This window comes from Aethalodelphis obliquidens, unplaced genomic scaffold (assembly GCF_003676395.1).
Source record: "Aethalodelphis obliquidens isolate GAN/ISIS:26980383/991018 unplaced genomic scaffold, ASM367639v1 scaffold13, whole genome shotgun sequence".
NCBI classification, from domain to species: Eukaryota; Metazoa; Chordata; class Mammalia; order Artiodactyla; family Delphinidae; genus Aethalodelphis; species Aethalodelphis obliquidens.
The window spans coordinates 21,362,078-21,379,455 of record NW_020837957.1 but is presented as its reverse complement, the minus strand read 5'-3'; the positions used below and the strand labels follow the sequence as shown (position 1 = coordinate 21,379,455).

The window sequence follows — 17,378 nt, the reverse complement described above, 5'->3', positions numbered from 1 at the left end:
AATGTTGCCTGCCATTTCAGTTTTACAAGGATCAAGCCATTAGCCACTACAGTCGCCCATGGGCAGTGCCCCCTGAGGGGAATTCAGGATGGAGAAAACTAGGGAGCATTCTGGGCTTTGTATACATCTAGATAGTTAAGATGCCTATCTAAGGGAAAATTTCAGTGACCCCAGATTCTTTTCATACATAGAAAAGCACTAAAATCATTAACTTGAGATGTCTGTTCTTTGTGATTAGCAGTAATCTTTGGATGTTCCAGGACATGTTTTTGTTTTGTTTTGTTTTTTCCCACAGCAAAAAAATTCAGGCATATCCTGGCTCCTCCCTTACCTCCTCTCATCAGCTACTCGGAGCTATCTGATGGACTGTTTGCAGGGCTAATAGTCCTCAGTAAGGTCCTTGAATAAAACTTAACTCACAACTTTTGAGTCGTGTGTTTGTCTTTCAGTGGACAGGGGTGTCAGTTATGTATGCTTTTATATACCTTACGTATTTCCAACTGCTCCTACCTGGAGATGCATATTAAAATAATTACCTGGCAGAATATTCTTTGCCTTGTTAAACCCAGAGACCTTTTAAACATTTGCTGATTGAAACAGCCTGGAACTCGCGGACTTTGCTGCTGCTGCTGCCACCAATAGGAATAGGCCTCCCTGGAAAAGAGGCTATTGGCTCGTCGGACCTTCCAAGTCAACATCACCCACAGCTGAAAGTGGCATTTGGGTAAGTGACCGCGACCCTCATCTCTAAGATTCATGTCCCGTTTCCGACAGGCGTCTTCCTTTGAAGTTCCGGGAGGGAAGAGCAGCAGTGGCTGCAGACCAGCACGTGGGCTTACCGAGTCCCAAGGCTCGGGTCTTGCAGGTCTGCGCCGTCCCTCTGTGCCCGCCCCGGCCACGTGGACACTCACTCCCCGCGCAGGAGGCCAGCTTCCCCGCGCGGGCTGACAGCGATTCGTTTCTCTTTCCCTTGTGCGCCCGTAGCAGTTTTAACATCTCCGAAGCATGACCCTTGTCACAGAGTTTTGTGATCGTGCACTTCAGAATAAAAACACGTCAAAATGAATGAACTTTTCATTTAACGTGAAGTCCTGGAGGGAAAGGATCTGGTCTTTCTTATCTCGGTGCCCACAGTACTCAGCCCTAGGCTTGGCATTCAGTGAATATGGCCTGTGTCTTGAACGCATCAAAATACAAATGACTTTTAAAATGGGCAAAGGAATGGATGTAGGATACAAGAAAAGAATGCCGAAATCAAGGAAAGAATGTAGAGTCAGGAGCCCTGCAGGGCAGGCAGTGCACAGCCCGGCCGCCCGGGGGCGGTGTGGAGGGCGCACCGGCAGCCCAGTGTTCCACCGCGTGGGCCCCTTTTGAAGGCGCTTCTACCCGGCCCTACAGCCCGGCCGCCACCCAGGAGGCCTCCTTCCCCCGTCGCTCCGGGCAGCACCATGGCTCGTGGCGTGGAGGCGCTGGACCTGCAGGTGTGGAGCAGAGCCTCAGGTCCGTCCCGGGGGCCTCAGTGCAGGTCAGTACCCCAGGGGCGATCGCCGTGGGGCCCCCCTCCATCCCACGGCCGTTCCTCTGGCGCCCACCGCCACCCCCTTCCCGGGCTGCTTTCCTCCACGGGTCTCCTGACGCGCGCACCTCTGCTCTATCTCCCACCGCCCGCCGCCTTCCACCTGCCTCCCGGGGCTCACAGAGGCCAGCTCGCTGACTCGAGGAAAAAGTGCCCCAGGGCACTAAGTTGAGACGTTCTCCTCAGGCTCCTCAGCCCGGGCGGGAGGCGACTGCGGGGAGGTGGGGACTCGGGGCGGGGCGGGAACGCCCGGCCACGAGCCCCTTCCTCGCCGGCGCGCAACGACCCGCCCGGCAGCCCGCCGCCGCCGCCGCCCGAGGGGGGCCAGCCGCCCCCGCGACTCGCCGCGCCTGCCAGAGGGCCGGGGTCTGCGCGCCCCGGGCGGCTGGTAGGAAGGGTAAGAGAGAGGCGCTAAGAGGAGGGGGGCCCGCGTAGGAGGGATCCGACTTCAGGGGAGGCGTTCCCGGCAAGGCTGAAACGCGTGCAGTGAACGGTTTCTCCTGCTCCGAATCCCGAGAGCCGTGGAAACTTTTGAAGGCGCAGGCCTGGCCCGGCAGCCCCGTCCTTTCCCCCAGGCCAGGAAGCAGAGGAAAGACCAGGTGATTTCAGGTTAACTGTCAGATGAGGCGCCTGAGCTGTGTCTTTCTGGGTATTGGACTCTGGAGAAACCCTCATCAAGTGGATGGCTTTCCTGTTCTAGACTAGAGCTTTCTTGCTGCCTTGCTTATAGTAACTGCTTGCAGTTAGTTAAATCAGGCTGGGCTTTGCCTTCCGGAACAAAGAGGCCTTTTCCTCAGGTGGGAGGGTGATAGCGTGTTTAACCCCAATTCCTCTGCCTTTATGAAAAGGCGTACAGTTCAGCCCGGTGGCGCTGCCCGTGGGCCCCAACTTCTTGGTCAAAGCTCCAACCACCCAGCCGTGCAGCTGAGCTGGGGACGGGTAGTGCGTACAAACAGGCCTTCGCTCCCCTCTTAAAGCTCGCAAAACAAATACAGTGGTGGGTGGTTAAACTTTCTTAAAATAGCGTGGAGACTTTCCTGCATAGCTCTCTCGATATTAAATACAAATGAACTTAACGCTAGCAAGGAAAGCCAGAATTCAAGAGGAGGATTTATTTGATCTCTGATCACTGTCCAGATAAGTATTTAACGAATACTTATATGTTTTTTGTGGTATATGTTTTTTAGACTTTTGACAGACCAATTTTGAATTAGAAGACAAAACTTTGGTGCAGCTTTTTTGGACAACTGGATACCTGTGAATGTCACATCAAAATGACTGGGTATCGTGTAATTTATAAAGCATCTCTCTTAATGCTAAGTGTTTATTTTTAATAGAGCAGAGGGGTAGAAGTTATACACTGCTTCCATCTACCGTAGCCCTAAAATCACTGTCCTAAAAGGTAGGGAGCAAATTGACCCTGGGTTTATTTACTATCTTTTGCCTGGACTGATAAACAGGCTTGTGCTTATGGTAGGTATGGTGTGTATAAACTTTCTTTTTTTTTTAACTTGAATTTAGGTTTTTTCTTAGCACATTTCCTCAGGACTTAAATGGTTTTATCATGTCCAGTGAGTATCTTCAGAAGCTACCATTCTTAGAGTAGAGGAAACACACTTGGGTGTGCACATAAGTAGGTTTTGAACGGATTCTAATTTTAAATATACATATGTCCGGTTGTACAGTACCAGTGGGAGACAGGATTTTGTTTCGTCACACACTGAGAATGGAATAAGTCCATAAGAAAGAGGTAGGAGAGGTTGCCTATGGATGTTAGGATGCAAATTCTGATACGTAATGTTGAGAGAATCAACTATATGGTTCTCCCAGACGTGGGATGTGGACTTCACACTTCAGGACCCGCTCACCATCTCTGTGATGCACTAACCACACAGCACAAGTTTGGGGGAATCTGGTAGCTTCTTCCTGTTGAGTCAACATCCTCAAGATTTTAGCTCATCTTCCTCTAAATACTTTAAGGTGAGTTAAACTCCCATTACTGTGAACTCTCCCTTCTTCTTTAGCAAACCTTCTGTAAAGCAGGTTCTGTGGCTTGGATCCTTTAAAAACAGGCACATTTCCCACACGTCTCCTGACCATTTCCATGCAGAGGCCATCGTAATAGTGCCAATTGTATGTAGTCTCCTGCACATAAAAACGGGTAAATCCTGATGAAGTGTTTGAGGGGGCCATGTTCTTTTCTCCCAAGGAGGAGCATATAAAATGTGTTGTTTTTAACAATAAAATAGTGCATATAACATGTCTTAATGAAGCAAGTAGGAAGAGTAGGGAGACAAATTTTATACAGAATGGCAGAGAATACAGAACTGAAAGTCCGGGATGATTGTATATGGCAGCTAATCACTTTGGCTAGGTCTCAGTGAAGTGAAACCCAGACTAAGACAATTTTTGAAACTTAATGAAAAAACAGGTGTCTTCCTGTGGCTACAGTTTTTAAAGTGGCCAAAATTGTGGCCAAAGAAAGCCTTTTTGGCTATGAAAATTAAATGTGGAGTCTTCTCTGAGGCTGAGCTGTTCTCTCTAGCTGAGGCCTGGAGTCCAAGCCCCACCCGTCAGTTCCCAGGAATGAGATCACCCTTCAGTGAGCTCTTACATCATGTGTTCTGGGCTTCATAGAGAAAAGTAATCTTATTTCCGGACCTCATTTTCTTTATCAAACTGCAATATTCTTTTCAGTATCAAATGCGTAAAGCCATGTTTTGGTCTGTTTACATATTTGTTTGCTTTGGCAATCTTCTGGGGTTTTTCCTTCCCACTTTCCTCTGCCTAACCCTAGCTGAGCTTTCTACTCTGTTTTGAGCTTGGACCCCATTTTCTCTTCCCTGGTGTGAGGAGAGAGCTTTCGGGGTATGTTGCCCATAGCTATTTCTTTCCCCTCAGTTGGGGGGACCGCTTCCTTTTTTCTCCTTTGAAGGTTGTATTTTGTTATCTCCCCTTGAATACATCTAGTGGTTTCAGCTTAAAAAATCCTGTCAGGCAAGAATTGGTGACTAGTGAGGCTAAAGATTCTGGAAAATTGTCCTTGGTACAATTCCAGAAGACCCACAATTTAAGGGGTGAGCTTTAAAAAAATCCTGTCACCTATAGCAACTAGAGGGAATTGCTAGAGATAGTGTGCATCTAGGGGTTCCCCAACTGGCAATGAGGTGGGCTTGTCCAAAGATAAGTTAAACTCATCCAATGGTTTGAGGAAAAATGATTAATTATAACTCTAGTTATCATTTTATAACTTTTTTTATGTTCCAATAAACCTTGTTTACAAAAGCAGTCTACTGGCTACATTTGGCCCTTGGTCCATAGGCTTTATACTACCTTCTTTTTTTTTTTTTTTTTTTGCGGTACGCGGGCCTCTCACTGTTGTGGCCTCTCCCGTTGCGGAGCGCAGGCTCCGGACGCGCAGGCTCAGCGGCCATGGCTCTCGGGCCCAGCTGCTCTGCGGCACGTGGGATCTTCCCGGACCGGGGCACGAACCCGCGTCCCCTGCATCGGCAGGCAGACTCTCAATCACTGCGCCACCAGGGAAGCCCTATACCTTCTTTTAATTTTACTTTTCCTTAGGGAGAGTCATCAGTATTATTGAAAAATTGAGCACTTATTGAAATTGAGCACTTACTGAAAGTGTTAGAGAAAGCAAAATGTAAGGCATGCCGTAATTCCAGTCATCTTCTCTAGATTTAACTGCATTTGGAATCCTGTATTGCTTAGAAATGGAGTTTTGCTTTACTTTCCTCTCTGATTCAGGGAGCTGATGCTTCAGGATATGTTTTCATAGGAGGTATGGCTTGCTCAGAACGAGCACTTTTAAGAGGTCAAGTCCTAGTTCTGCTTTCCTGCTGGCCTGAGGCAGCAAAGTGCTGATGAGAGATGATTTTATAGGAACTTGGTGGCACAGTTGTCTTTAGGGAAATTCCTGAAAGTTGTAGCATGCTCATCTTTTAAGGGTGGCTCTACAGGAAAATGAAAAGCCCCTACAGTCTTTTTTCTGGGTGTTTCTCAGAGTTAGAATGACCATGTCATTTATGTTCTGAGAGCTGTGCTGAGAAGGTAACTAAGGTTTCTTTCTTTGACCTTTTTTTTTCTTCTCTTTAACTTCCTTTAACTGGGGCCCAACTACCCAGAGCCTGAGCTATCTGAACATTTTTCTCTCTCTCATGAGATTAGCAAACCATGAGAAAATCAGTTCATTGTAGGAACTGGAGTGAAAAGAAAAAACAAAGAAAAAACCCATGTGGGAGTTTGGGATTGGGCTAAAATCTTCCATCCGCCAGATTGCCCTGGGACGTTCACCCTACATGATCATTGCTGTAGAAACACCGAATTTTAGTCTCTGAATTTACTTCCCCTGACTCTCCACTTGCCATCCACCACACACAAACTAAGGACAAGGAAATATTTGATTACCTGATATGTATTATTAGACTCTGTGAAATAGCTTATTTTAACTCATAATGATAACTCAAGAATTCATGTTAATCATCCAAAATCAAGAAAATATGGAAAACTTGAAGAAGAAAATTAAGATTACCTATGATACTACTTCACAGAGATTACCAAAAATTTTTTTTCTGGATTATGTACTTCTAGACTTTTAAAATATCTACATATAGAAATCAATGTCCACATTTTTGGAAAAATGAGATCTCAAGGTGTTTATTTTGTAACTTTGAAAAAATTTAACAATATATCATAGACATGTTTGAGTCAACACAGAGTTACAAATAGGTTTGCAATGAACATTTTTGTAACCATCCTTTTGACTGGTTATTTAAACACTTGTAAGATAAATCTATAGACGTTTGATTCCTAGATCACAGATACTCTTCTGATCTCATTCTCTTCTACTGCCAAGTGCCCTTCAAAAATTTACATTTCCCTTCAATAGAGGTGTTTTTTTTTTTTTTTTGCGTTATTGATAAATAAAATTTAAGATAGGTAGATTTTCACCATTCTGACTGTTAGTAAATTTGTTGTTAAACGTTCATTGGCCTGTTTGGGTCCTTTATATATAACAGGATAAATATTCAGTTGACTTTCTCTTATTAATAATTTGGAACTCTCTACAGGTAATGGATAGTAAACTTTTGCCTGCTTAAATATATTGTAGACATTTTTTCCCAGTCTGTCTTTTAACTTTTTGAAGTCTTAATTTTTGTTAAGATCTGTCAGTTATTTTCATTGGCTTCTGAATTTTCTCATGCTTAGAAAGGCATGTTAAATTATATTTTTAAAAATTCTAAATCCTATGCATCTATCAATTTTATTTTTTAAATGTGTCTAAGTTTTATTTTTGCACTTGTTTTCAAGGAGGGCTCTAACTTTCTCTCTCCCCAGTGGATTGCAAGTTTTCATAACAATTCATTGAATAATTCATTCTTTGGAAAGACTTCAGGAATATTAATTGAAACAAAATAGGGTTTTTATCAGCAAACCAAGCAACTAAATTACCTAAAACCCTCTAATGTATCTTGGCTAAGCAAGATTTTTCAGTATATTTTTAACATAATTTTTCATGTCAATTATTTTAGATTTTCTATTGTTTTGTTGTTTTTATTATATTTGTTGTTTTATTATTATAATTTGATCTCAGTGGGTACCGGCTAAGGAAAAGTTCACATAGTTAGGGTCGTCATCTTTTTCACGGACTCATTTCTTTTTTCCAAAAAATTATTCACTGAACACCTATTATGTGTTAGGTAGTCTGCTTTATGCTGGGGATATAGTCATAAGTGAGACCAGGCCTTCATGGAGTTCCCTTGTAGGGAAGACTGGCAAAGATTGCAGTCTCAGTTATGAAGGAAATTGATGAGAGAGGCTGTGGGAAAGGCCTCTTTTAATAGAGTGATCAAGGAACCTTCTCTAAAGAGGTGCCACTTGAGCTGAGACGTGACGGTGGGAAGGATCCAGACATGCAGAGCTGGGGGAGTAGCAGTGGGGTAGATGAAACAGCAAGTGCACATGCTCAGAGCCAGGAAGGAGGTGTAGTGGGGTAGTGAGGAGGGGGAAGAGAGGGCATGGGAAGGAGTGGGCAGGAAACTTTCAGGCCATGGTAAGAGGATTGGATTTTAGTCTAAGAGCAGGGGGAGGCCATACGGGGTAGGGAAGTGATGTCTGTCTTAACACTTTTAGAATTACCCCTCCGGCTACTATGTGGAGAATTGGGAAACTGTTGCAGTTGTCTGGTGAGAGTTGATGCTGCTGCTGGGACCAAGAAGGCTGCAGATGTAGAGAGAAGGGGACCACTCCATGTTGTGTTTTGGAGGAAGACTTGATTGAGTGGGTGTGAGGGTTGAGGAAAAGGGGAAATCAAAGCATGACTCTGGAGCAAAAGTTCCTGTACTTTGCTGCACATTAGAATCACCTGGAAAACTTATCAAAATCTCAATGCTCAGGGCTTCTCTGGTGGCGCAGTGGTTGGGAGTCTGCCTGCCGATGCAGGCGACATGGGTTCGTGCCCCAGTCCGGGAGGATCCCACATGCCGTGGAGTGGCTGGGCCGGTGAGCCATGGCCGCTGAGCCTGCGCGTCCGGAGCCTGTGCTCCGCAACGGAAAAAAAATCTCAATGCCCAGCTTATACCTAGGCATCAGTTAAATCAGAATGTCTAGGGTTGGAAGCCAGACACTGAAACCTTTAAAAAATTCCCGGATGACGACTATGCAGCCAATGTGGAGGACCATTGACAGAATGAGGGATTGCAGCTGAAACATGTAGATAAGAGTGTGTGATCAGGCGTTGAGCAGATGTGCAGAGAAGAGGGTGGAGGGTTGGTATGAGAAACCTATTAGTCATGTGGGTGGAGTTTCAAAGAAGAGGTCGGATAAGGGAGTCTGTTCAAGAGAGAGATTTGCCAGAGGTGCAAATGTGAAAGTCCACATCCTGTGGATAGTATTTAAAGCCACAGGACTCCATGAACTCTTCTAGAAGGGAGGATAGAGGATAGAAGTGCCCTGGACAGTCCTGAGGAACTCTGGCATCTGGAAGTCAGATGGAAGAGGAGCGAGTAAAGGAGAGCCAGAGAAGCCCAGTGAGGCAGGAAGCAAACTAGGTGAGTGGGATATCCTAGAAGTGGAGAGATGAGGTTGTTCCAGGGACGTGGTGGGTAGCTGGATCAAGTGCTACGAAGCCACCAAGCCGAGACCTGAGAAATGGCTGCTGGAATCTGCAGCCGGCGATGGTTCCCTCTGAGCGGGTTTAGAACGGAAGCCCAGTGTTTGCTGTGGAGAATCTGAAGAACAAAAGTACCTCGAGGAAGTTAAATGCTGGATTCATTCCATCATGGCTTTACTTGCTTTTTCCTTTTCCTTTCAGTAACATTTAGAAGTCTCCTGAATTTACGGACTAGGATGCTGTGGTCTGCCAAAGTATCACACTGTTTTAAATAAGAGAAATTATGTTGGAAACATTTGTTTATTTGAATGTAACATTTTTTTTCCTTCATTCGTGACCATCTTACAGGCCAAGGCCCTTTAAGAAATATTAATTCAGGGATCAGAAGGAACACTGGACAAGGATTCTTATTGGATTCTTGGATCCAATTCTTATTCTAAATTGGATCCTTGTGGTTGGGGGCAAGTCACAACCTCAGGGCACCTTAGTTGCCTCGTTTGTAAAATGAGGAGATAGGAACAAGTAATGTCTAAGGTAAGGATTTCAAACTGGATGCACGTTAGAATCACCTGGGGAGCTTTTTAAATACCCCCATGCCCAGGCTGTGCCCATACCAGTCAGGCCAGAATCTCTGAGGGGAGAAGCAGGGCATCAGTACTTTTTTGAGGCGCCCCCGGTGACTTGGTGTGCAATCAGGTGTGAAAACAATGATCTGAGTTCTTGTCTAGCTCTAATACTTTGAGTTATTCTGTCCTGGGTATAAATACGTTCCTGGGGCTTCCTTGGTGGCGCAGTGGTTGAGAGTCCGCCTGCCGATGCAGGGGACATGGGTTCGTGCCCCGGTCCGGGAAGATCCCACATGCCACGGAGCGGCTAGGCCCGTGAGCCATGGCCACTGAGCCTGCGCGTCCGGAGCCAGTGCTCCGCAACGGGAGAGGCCACAACAGTGAGAGGCCCGCGCACCGCAAAAAAAAAAAAAGTACGTTCCTGCCTTAGACAAAATCAGAAAGAAGGGAGGAATGAATAGACACTGGGTGGCAGCTAGCAGTGTCTGTCATGGGAGGTCTCAAAATTTACCTTCCAGACTTCCTCTCACAGGAAGGGATTGAAGGATACTCTCCACAAAAATGAGGGAGTAAAGAAAGAGGTGGAAATGGGATCCAGGAAATGCTTCTACTTCTAGGGCTGCTACATCAATACATGATACCTATATGGGCCTGATAGGAGAATGCAGAATCCAATTTAGGAAGGAGGTGAAGGGAATTCCCAAACTGATGGCCTTGAATAAGGATTAGAAAGCAACCCATGTAGTTGGAACAGGAGGCTGAGGGCTCCAGGAATGATGTCCCTGGGAGAAGGGAGTTGACAGGATGCCCAGCTTGGTTGACTGTACTGAAAGGAGCTGGCAGATTCAGCTGGAGTTTCGTGAAAAAGTCCTGGTTGGTATATGGAAAACCAAGCAAATGGAGAAAAAGGCAATTAACTCCAGAAAAAAATTTTTATAAGAGAGAATATAAAATCATAGTGTACTGGGGGCTTCCCTGATGGCGCAGTGGTTAAGAATCCGCCTGCCAATGCAGGAGACATGGGTTCGAGCCCTGGTCCGGGAAGATCCCACATGCCGCAGAGCAACTAAGCCCGTGCACCACAACTACTGAGCCTGTGCTCTAGAGACCGTGAGCCACAACTACTGAGCCCACGTGCCACGACTGCTGAAGCCTGTGCGCCTAGAGCCCATGCTCCGCAACAAGGGAGGCCATCGTAGTGAGAGGCCCGTGCACAGCAACAAAGACCAATGCAGCCAAAAATAAATAAATGAAATAAATTTATTAAAAAAAAATATATATATAAATAAAAATAAAATCATAGTTGTACTAACAGCTCAACTCTGAAGAGTATTTGCATGTTCACTTCATAAGTTCTGAATGTTAATTTATCTGAATGTTTATTTATTATCAAATTTTTATTAAAACTTTGTTGGGACAATGAGTGGGGAGGTGAAATGTGTGTGTTGGCTGGGGAGGGCAGCTATAAGAGCTACATCCCTATTTTCCATAGGAGGATATAAATTGATAATATACTAAAGAGGAAAAAATAGTGAAATGGTATTATTTAGAAATGTTAAATAACAACATCAACAAAGCAGATAAAAGTGGTTGCCCCTAAGGGGCAGAAATCAGAAGAGGGGTTCATTATAGTCCATTTAAAATGAAGTACACACTTAAGTTTGGGGGGGAAATGACAGTGGGACCAGGTCATGCAGAGCTACACAGATGTCGGTTCCGAGAAGGCAGCCTGGTGGTACTGTTCACTGTGATGAGGATGCAGGAAGAAGAACAGATGTGGGAACTGGTTCACCCTGCTTCTCCTGCCCCATCCTCTGTGACTAGGAAGTGCTAGTTGTGGATTAGAAAAAACATTCTACTTCTAGTGCTACTACATCAGTACATGATACCTATACAGGCCTGATAGGAGAAGGGTTGCCTATCAAGATTATTTTCCATTTATTTGTTGGAGCTGGGGGAACAGACACCAATTTCTCTCTAGCTAAGGAGTTTATAATATCAGCTGGGATAACAAAAGAGAAACCACATCTCAGGTGTGGCTGCAGTTCTGAAACACTAGAGAATTAGTCCCAAATATTTTTGATAACTTATCCCCACCAGTTAAAAGAACATCTACTCTCTCTGAATGGGTATTTATTTGTATACTGTATGTAAAACCATATATACAATAGAACAGGTAAAATGAACATTTTAAGGGCTGAGATAGATGAGGATGTTAAGAAAAAAATGCTAAATGCAGTGACTTCATAATATGACTTCATATTATGACTTCACAGTATGACTTCACAGTATCATTACCTAATATCTTAGGTGCCATATATACACTTAGGGCAAGGTTCAACAGTAGTAGATTTAGTCAATACTATAAGTACTTTCTTGATAAATCTGGGTTTTTTTCTTTTCGGATCAGATTTGCTTTTCATCTCTTTTTAACTCATGGCCAACAAAGGTTGTATTAGGGTAGTATTAGCTCTCCCATTTTCTTGATGTTAATTTAGGCTTATGTTAGTTCTACAAGGAGTCTAATGATTTGCAAGAATCTTTATGTCCATTTTGTGAGGGTTAGCTAAAGTGGATAATATACTCTAACAAATACTTAAATAGGCCTATGTAAACCCTAAGTGATGGGAATCTGCTGAAAAGCAATGAGGGCACCATACTTCGGGAACTTGCACTCTTCCCCCAGATTGCCTTGTGCACCTAATCGAAATACAGGCATCTGGCTTTCTGACCACATGAGGGTATGTTAGGTGTATAATTGATACATTGAAGCTTGTAAATCTTAACTTACTTTTGCTTGGTTGATAGAATTAGAAGCCCTAGCCCTGTCTTCTCACATCCCATTGGATGGTCTTGCATACCCGACTTGTGTGCACGCACCCCACCTTGGAGGCCACTGCAGTAGAAAACAAACTTCCATCCCTCTTTTTGAGTAGGGTAAGGGTCATACAAGCTGAAAATCAGTAGCAGTCTGAGTTGGTTAGCTTATTTGCTGAGTAGATCGTGCTAATGGGAACAAGGTACCATCACTGAAACTGATGTGTGCATTTTTCTGAGGCAAAGGTCAAAAACCTTCACAAGTTCCTTGAGGTTAAGAGTTTTCAGTAATTTGTTCAGTTTTGCTTTTTTCAAAACTTCAAGCTTCCATAGACTCTTTTGGTCATTGATTTGATAAAGCTGGAGTTGCCCTTTGGTCATATGATAGGCTTCAAATTAGCTGACATCACACAGTCCTGATTATCTAGGCAAAGAGTAGATTTTCTTAATAACTGATGGTAGCTCTGATGGGCTTCCTTCCTGACTTCTCCCCACAGTACCAGTGTCAGGCTTCCTTCCTAAGTCCAGCTTCTCTAGCTTTTATTTAGCCCACTGTGTGGATGACTTTCCATTCTATTCCAGATCTTGTTTTTACTCTTACAAATACTGTGTTTTTTTCCTTTGATATTTGGGTACTTGTGCCATATATTAAGCTGATACAAATCTATGTTTCCTATGGTTTCGTGAAACAAAAATAATCCATAAGAGTCGTGATTGCTCTTATTTATTTCCTGCAGTTTCAGTTGCGTGACTGCCCTGCAATTGTTGGATCAGTGTAACTTAGATCTTCATGGATTTCTGTTCCTTAACTGTTTTTATGGTGTAGTCACTTCTCCTGGTTGTGTTCCCACCACTTAGCAACTCTCTGTCCTTTTCTAAACCTGTTGGTGATTTTCATCGTTTTTGATGGAAGTTGCAGTATTCCTCCTGCTGATCTAATTCTTGCTTACCAAGTTGTGATTGCAGCTTTCAAGCCTCCTGTACCAAACATCCAGCCTGGTGCTCAGCCCTAGAGGGTGTTGGATAAGTATGTGTCAAATGCAGGAATGTTTTAATGTTTTAGTCTTATGATATTGTCCTGTCTTTCTTTTGTTTTTTAGTGTTCCCTCTTTTCACTTGGCACTTTTTTTTTTCGGCACTGTTGTATTTTTGATATAGTGATAAGATGTGTGGTTGTGTGTGCACCTGTGCATGCCCATGTTTAATACCCTTCATCTACTGGGGAACTAGGGAAAACCCACAAATTGAGAAGAGTGGGGCAGTAAAGTGCCTTCAGAAATGTAGAGTTTAGAAAGCTTACACATTTGCATTTTCCTTGAGATACCAGAATTTTTGAACCAAACTATCATTAATATTTTTTCTGTATTTTTATCGTTGTATCATCAGTTGATCACATTTGACTAGTACCATCCTATATTTCAGCTATTGGCTCCTGCACGCTTGAGGGGAAAGGTTTTCATGCTAGCTTTTTCATTTTTCTTTTTATTCTCCACAGTGGTATGAGTACTGCAGCTGTTCTCTAAACACCTAAGTGAAAAACTTTGGGAGGTTTTTAAATAATTAGTGTAAATAATTTAATACAGTGAGTGATCCCCATGTGCATTATCTGCTACTTTGCCTTTTTTTTTCTTGGTCAAGACTTACCTTCCTAATCAGGTTTCTTAGGGTAATATTAAGAGCAGTTATCATTTCCTGATCATTGAGTGGCCATGTTAGTTGAGGAAACCAGCAGCTGGAAGAATTACTTGAAGCCTCTTGGAGCAATTGGGCTGCATCAATTCCCTTCTCTTTGTTCCAGGGCCCTCAAAGCATACTTCAATTATATCACTTGACACATTTTATTATAGTTTTATCTCTTCACATCTCTCCCTTCCACTGGACTGAGCTCCTGGAAGGCAGGAAAATGTCTCTGTCAGAGCTTGGCTCACAAGGTGTTCACCAAGCACTTGACCTACTACCCTGTGTTTCACGCCACTGTTTGCCAGGAAACAACTTCCTCTTTCTTCAGTACAGTGTTTCTCACACTAGAGGCCGAGGGTATGTTGGGGGGAGGAGTTTCCATGCCTTTATTCTCAGGGTTCTATCACAACTTTTCAGATGTCCTTTTTATCTTACTAAATGAAAAGACGTTGTGAATCACCAGGATGAATACATTAGCAACCCAGATCCACTGAGGTAATGGTGGTTAACGCTGAATTTGGTATCACTCAAACGTGCCCGCGAAGCTTCCACAGGCATGTTCTCAGGGGTCTGAAGGTTCATATTGGAGGATGTGGCTCTTAGGCACAGATAAGATGCCACCTTCTTCTTGGAAATGCCTCCCTTGATCAATGCTCTTCATCAAGTGCTCCGTAGCACCTGCCACTCCGTGTATTAGGACATGTTACGGGATTCCCCCTCTGGCTCTGAACCTGTCTCCCCAGAGGCAGACCCCTGCTTGCATAATACTCTGTATACTTATGGTACAGCAGCCACTGAGCTGTTTGATAACCTGTGAATTTGCACTCCCAAGTCTGTCTCTCCTATGGGACGCTGAGCATCTATTCAGCTTTGTGGCCCGAGCACCCAGCAAAATAGCTCAGCACAGGAAGTGTTCAGTAAGTTGGTTAGATGAAATCAGGAGGTAAATATAGCCGCTGCAGGGCAAACACATTTAAAAAGTCTTCTTATTCTTTTGAAATGAGACCCCTTTTGGTCATTGATTTTTCATTTTTTTTTTGTTTTTCCCAAGGTTTTCTTATAGGTGTTTTTACCTATATGTCTTTAAATATGGTAAGCATGGTTGTTTTCTAATCTGCGTCTGATTCTGATATGCTTGACCCTGTTTCTGCTGTTTCTGAAATTAGTTGACTGCTTCATGCTACTTGGTTTCTTCGTGGGCCTGGTATGTATTAGTACCTGTTAGTCAACGTGTTTTACAAGTTATTTGTCAGAGCTCCCCAAGTCCTAGGATGAGCGTCTGGAGAGGTCTGCATGTGTTTGCTAGGAGACGAGGGCAATTCCAGTCTGGAGCCCCCTGAACCAAGCAAGCTCACAGTGTAACATTCCCTGGCTCACCCAGGCAAGAGGCTCAAAGGGCTGGGTTGTGACCATCATTTCTCAGTATGGGTCCTTCCCTTCCTTTCCCTCTCCCTCCCTCCCTCCCTCCTTCCTTCCCTCCCTTCTTCTTTCCAGCAAAATAACCTGGCCTACTAATTCTGGAAATAGGAGGTCTAAATATTAACTTAAAAATAGAAAATCATTAACAACTGAGTATAAGGCTTAAAAATCTTAAAATGAGCCTTAATATAGTCTCTCTATTTTTATTTTTTCTTTGAGCTTCTTTTAAATTTGTTAGTCAAGCTAAATGACATAGGTCCTAAGTCAATATAAAAATGTCATTAAGATATTTTAGGTGAAAACCCCCAATTATAAAAACTTTCTAAGAAATGAGTAACTTGAATGATCGGCTAAACTTAATAGAGTTTATTCATTAAACTTACCATCAAGATGCTTCCTGTTTCAAGAAACAGAAATCAAACTTAAACAGGCTTAAGGTCCAAAGAGTGTTTATTGGCTCAGCTTGAAAGTCTTGGAATCATGGCTTCAGGCACAGCTAGCTCCAGGAACTCAAACGTTGTCATTAGGCAATCTTAACTGCTCTTCTGTGTTAGCTCCACTCTTTGGCAAGCTCTCCTATGCTGGCTTCCAGGCGAGATGGTGAGATGACTTCCAGGAATTCTAGACTCAGCCTATGCTTTAAGTCTGTGATCCCCAAACTTTGCTGATTATGCATTCAACAGTAAAAGTTAAGCACATATCCCCAATGTGTATATATTATTTATAAATTATATGCTACTATAGACCACTGTTATTTTATATGGTATATTATTAGCAGAGCTCGTTTTTCTGTTTGTTTGTTTTTAAGATAAAGAATAAAATGGAAGTACTAGTATTTTCTATTCTCCTAGTGGATTGTTTTTCACGCCCCATTTTGGGGACTACTTGGTGGAAAGACCACATCTCTTCCATTGGTTATAATTACAGTCTTGTGACCACATTTCATTGGTTCTTTTTGGCCTAGCTTGAGTCATGTGCCCATTTCTGAGTCCAGAGTCCTTGAAATAGTAAAAGCAAAATTTTGCTAATATATAGGATGACACAATTATATGATTGGGCATAAATAGAGAGATGCTATTTTAACTTTAAAGATATTTATAATTTGGGATCTTATAATCACTGATCTATCATGCAAAAAAAAAGAGACATAATCCTTCTTTCAAGGATTATAGAACAGAGAGTTATAGAACAGAGATTCTCTATTTCCGTAACAATTTAATTCCATTAGTCTGTACTAAATTTCTGTGATTTCACACCTAGCATATCACAAAAGTATCCCACCTAGTTTTTGTTAATACTCCAGTGACAAGTGAATGCTATCTGTTAGGATGTAGGAATTGACACGTCTTGCAAATAAAATCCTATTTTTATAATTTTGGTAATGGCCACTTGGAACAAGATGGGTAGCTATACGTAAAGGCAGGTGATAGAAGGTCCTGAATCATTTTCAGATTTCTAAAGTGAAAAGGACTTCACTGGCTGGAGAGAGTTTTGCTTGTAAGAATGGGTAAAGCATGTGAATGGAAAGTATTAATCAGGAGCTTTCTGATGGACAGGCTCTTTTGTATATTTAAAAATTAATCTTCTTTGGCAGAGATGCAATGGCTCATCTTGATTCTGAGGTGACAGAAGAATGTCTGAGAGAAGACCTGAAGTTTTATTTCATGAACCCTTGTGAAAAATTCCGAGCCAGACAACAGATTCCGTGGAAAATGGGTTTGCAGATTTTGAAGATAGTCATGGTCACCACACAGGTAAATTATATTATCAGTTCATTTGTTCTTTTTCTTACCCCAGGATGAAACTGTTTTCCCATGTTCTGCCACTTGACTTTTGTCCTGAAAAGGCCACACTCATGTTCATAAACCTGTAAAATTATATTGATTCTGGAGGGCAGGTGGTAGGTCGAAGTTCAGTTTAGATGCCGACTTTGTTTTAATGAGGGACTCTGAGGTCATCTCTCACAGGTTCTGTAAATATAGATAGTACTAGATCTGAAGGGGGTGTGGGGTTTCTATATCTGAATGAGGCACAGGGCTCATGAAGGCTGCCCAGTCCAAAGTGATCTGTGTTCTTGAAATCTTCTATCTTTATTCAAATACATCTTATATAAATATACTTTGGAAATCTGCATTTTGGACTGTTTTGATTTTGGATTTATAGAATGCTAAGTTTTCTTTTCATCAGTAGCTAA

The 17,378-nt window shown here is 43.0% G+C and overlaps 1 protein-coding gene across 10 annotated transcripts in view; it reads left to right on the top strand.

The window, feature by feature from the left end:
* The first annotated feature begins 1,395 nt into the window (after positions 1–1,395).
* MCOLN2 (mucolipin TRP cation channel 2) overlaps positions 1,396–17,378 on the top strand; it is a 61,184-nt gene continuing 45,201 nt past the window's right edge. The window contains exons 1-4 of one of the 10 annotated variants that reach the window (XM_027114211.1): positions 1,842–1,973; positions 2,764–2,858; positions 3,407–3,556; positions 16,779–16,938. In XM_027114211.1, the coding sequence (XP_026970012.1) occupies positions 16,786–16,938 (153 nt within the window). In that variant the 5' untranslated portion in view covers positions 1,842–1,973; positions 2,764–2,858; positions 3,407–3,556; positions 16,779–16,785. Of the gene's footprint in view, positions 1,526–1,841; positions 1,974–2,003; positions 2,176–2,763; positions 2,859–3,366; positions 3,557–8,514; positions 8,641–16,778; positions 16,939–17,378 lie in introns of those variants that run through there. The other 9 variants (XM_027114212.1, XM_027114214.1, XM_027114213.1 and 6 more) reach the window with 9 other exon arrangements.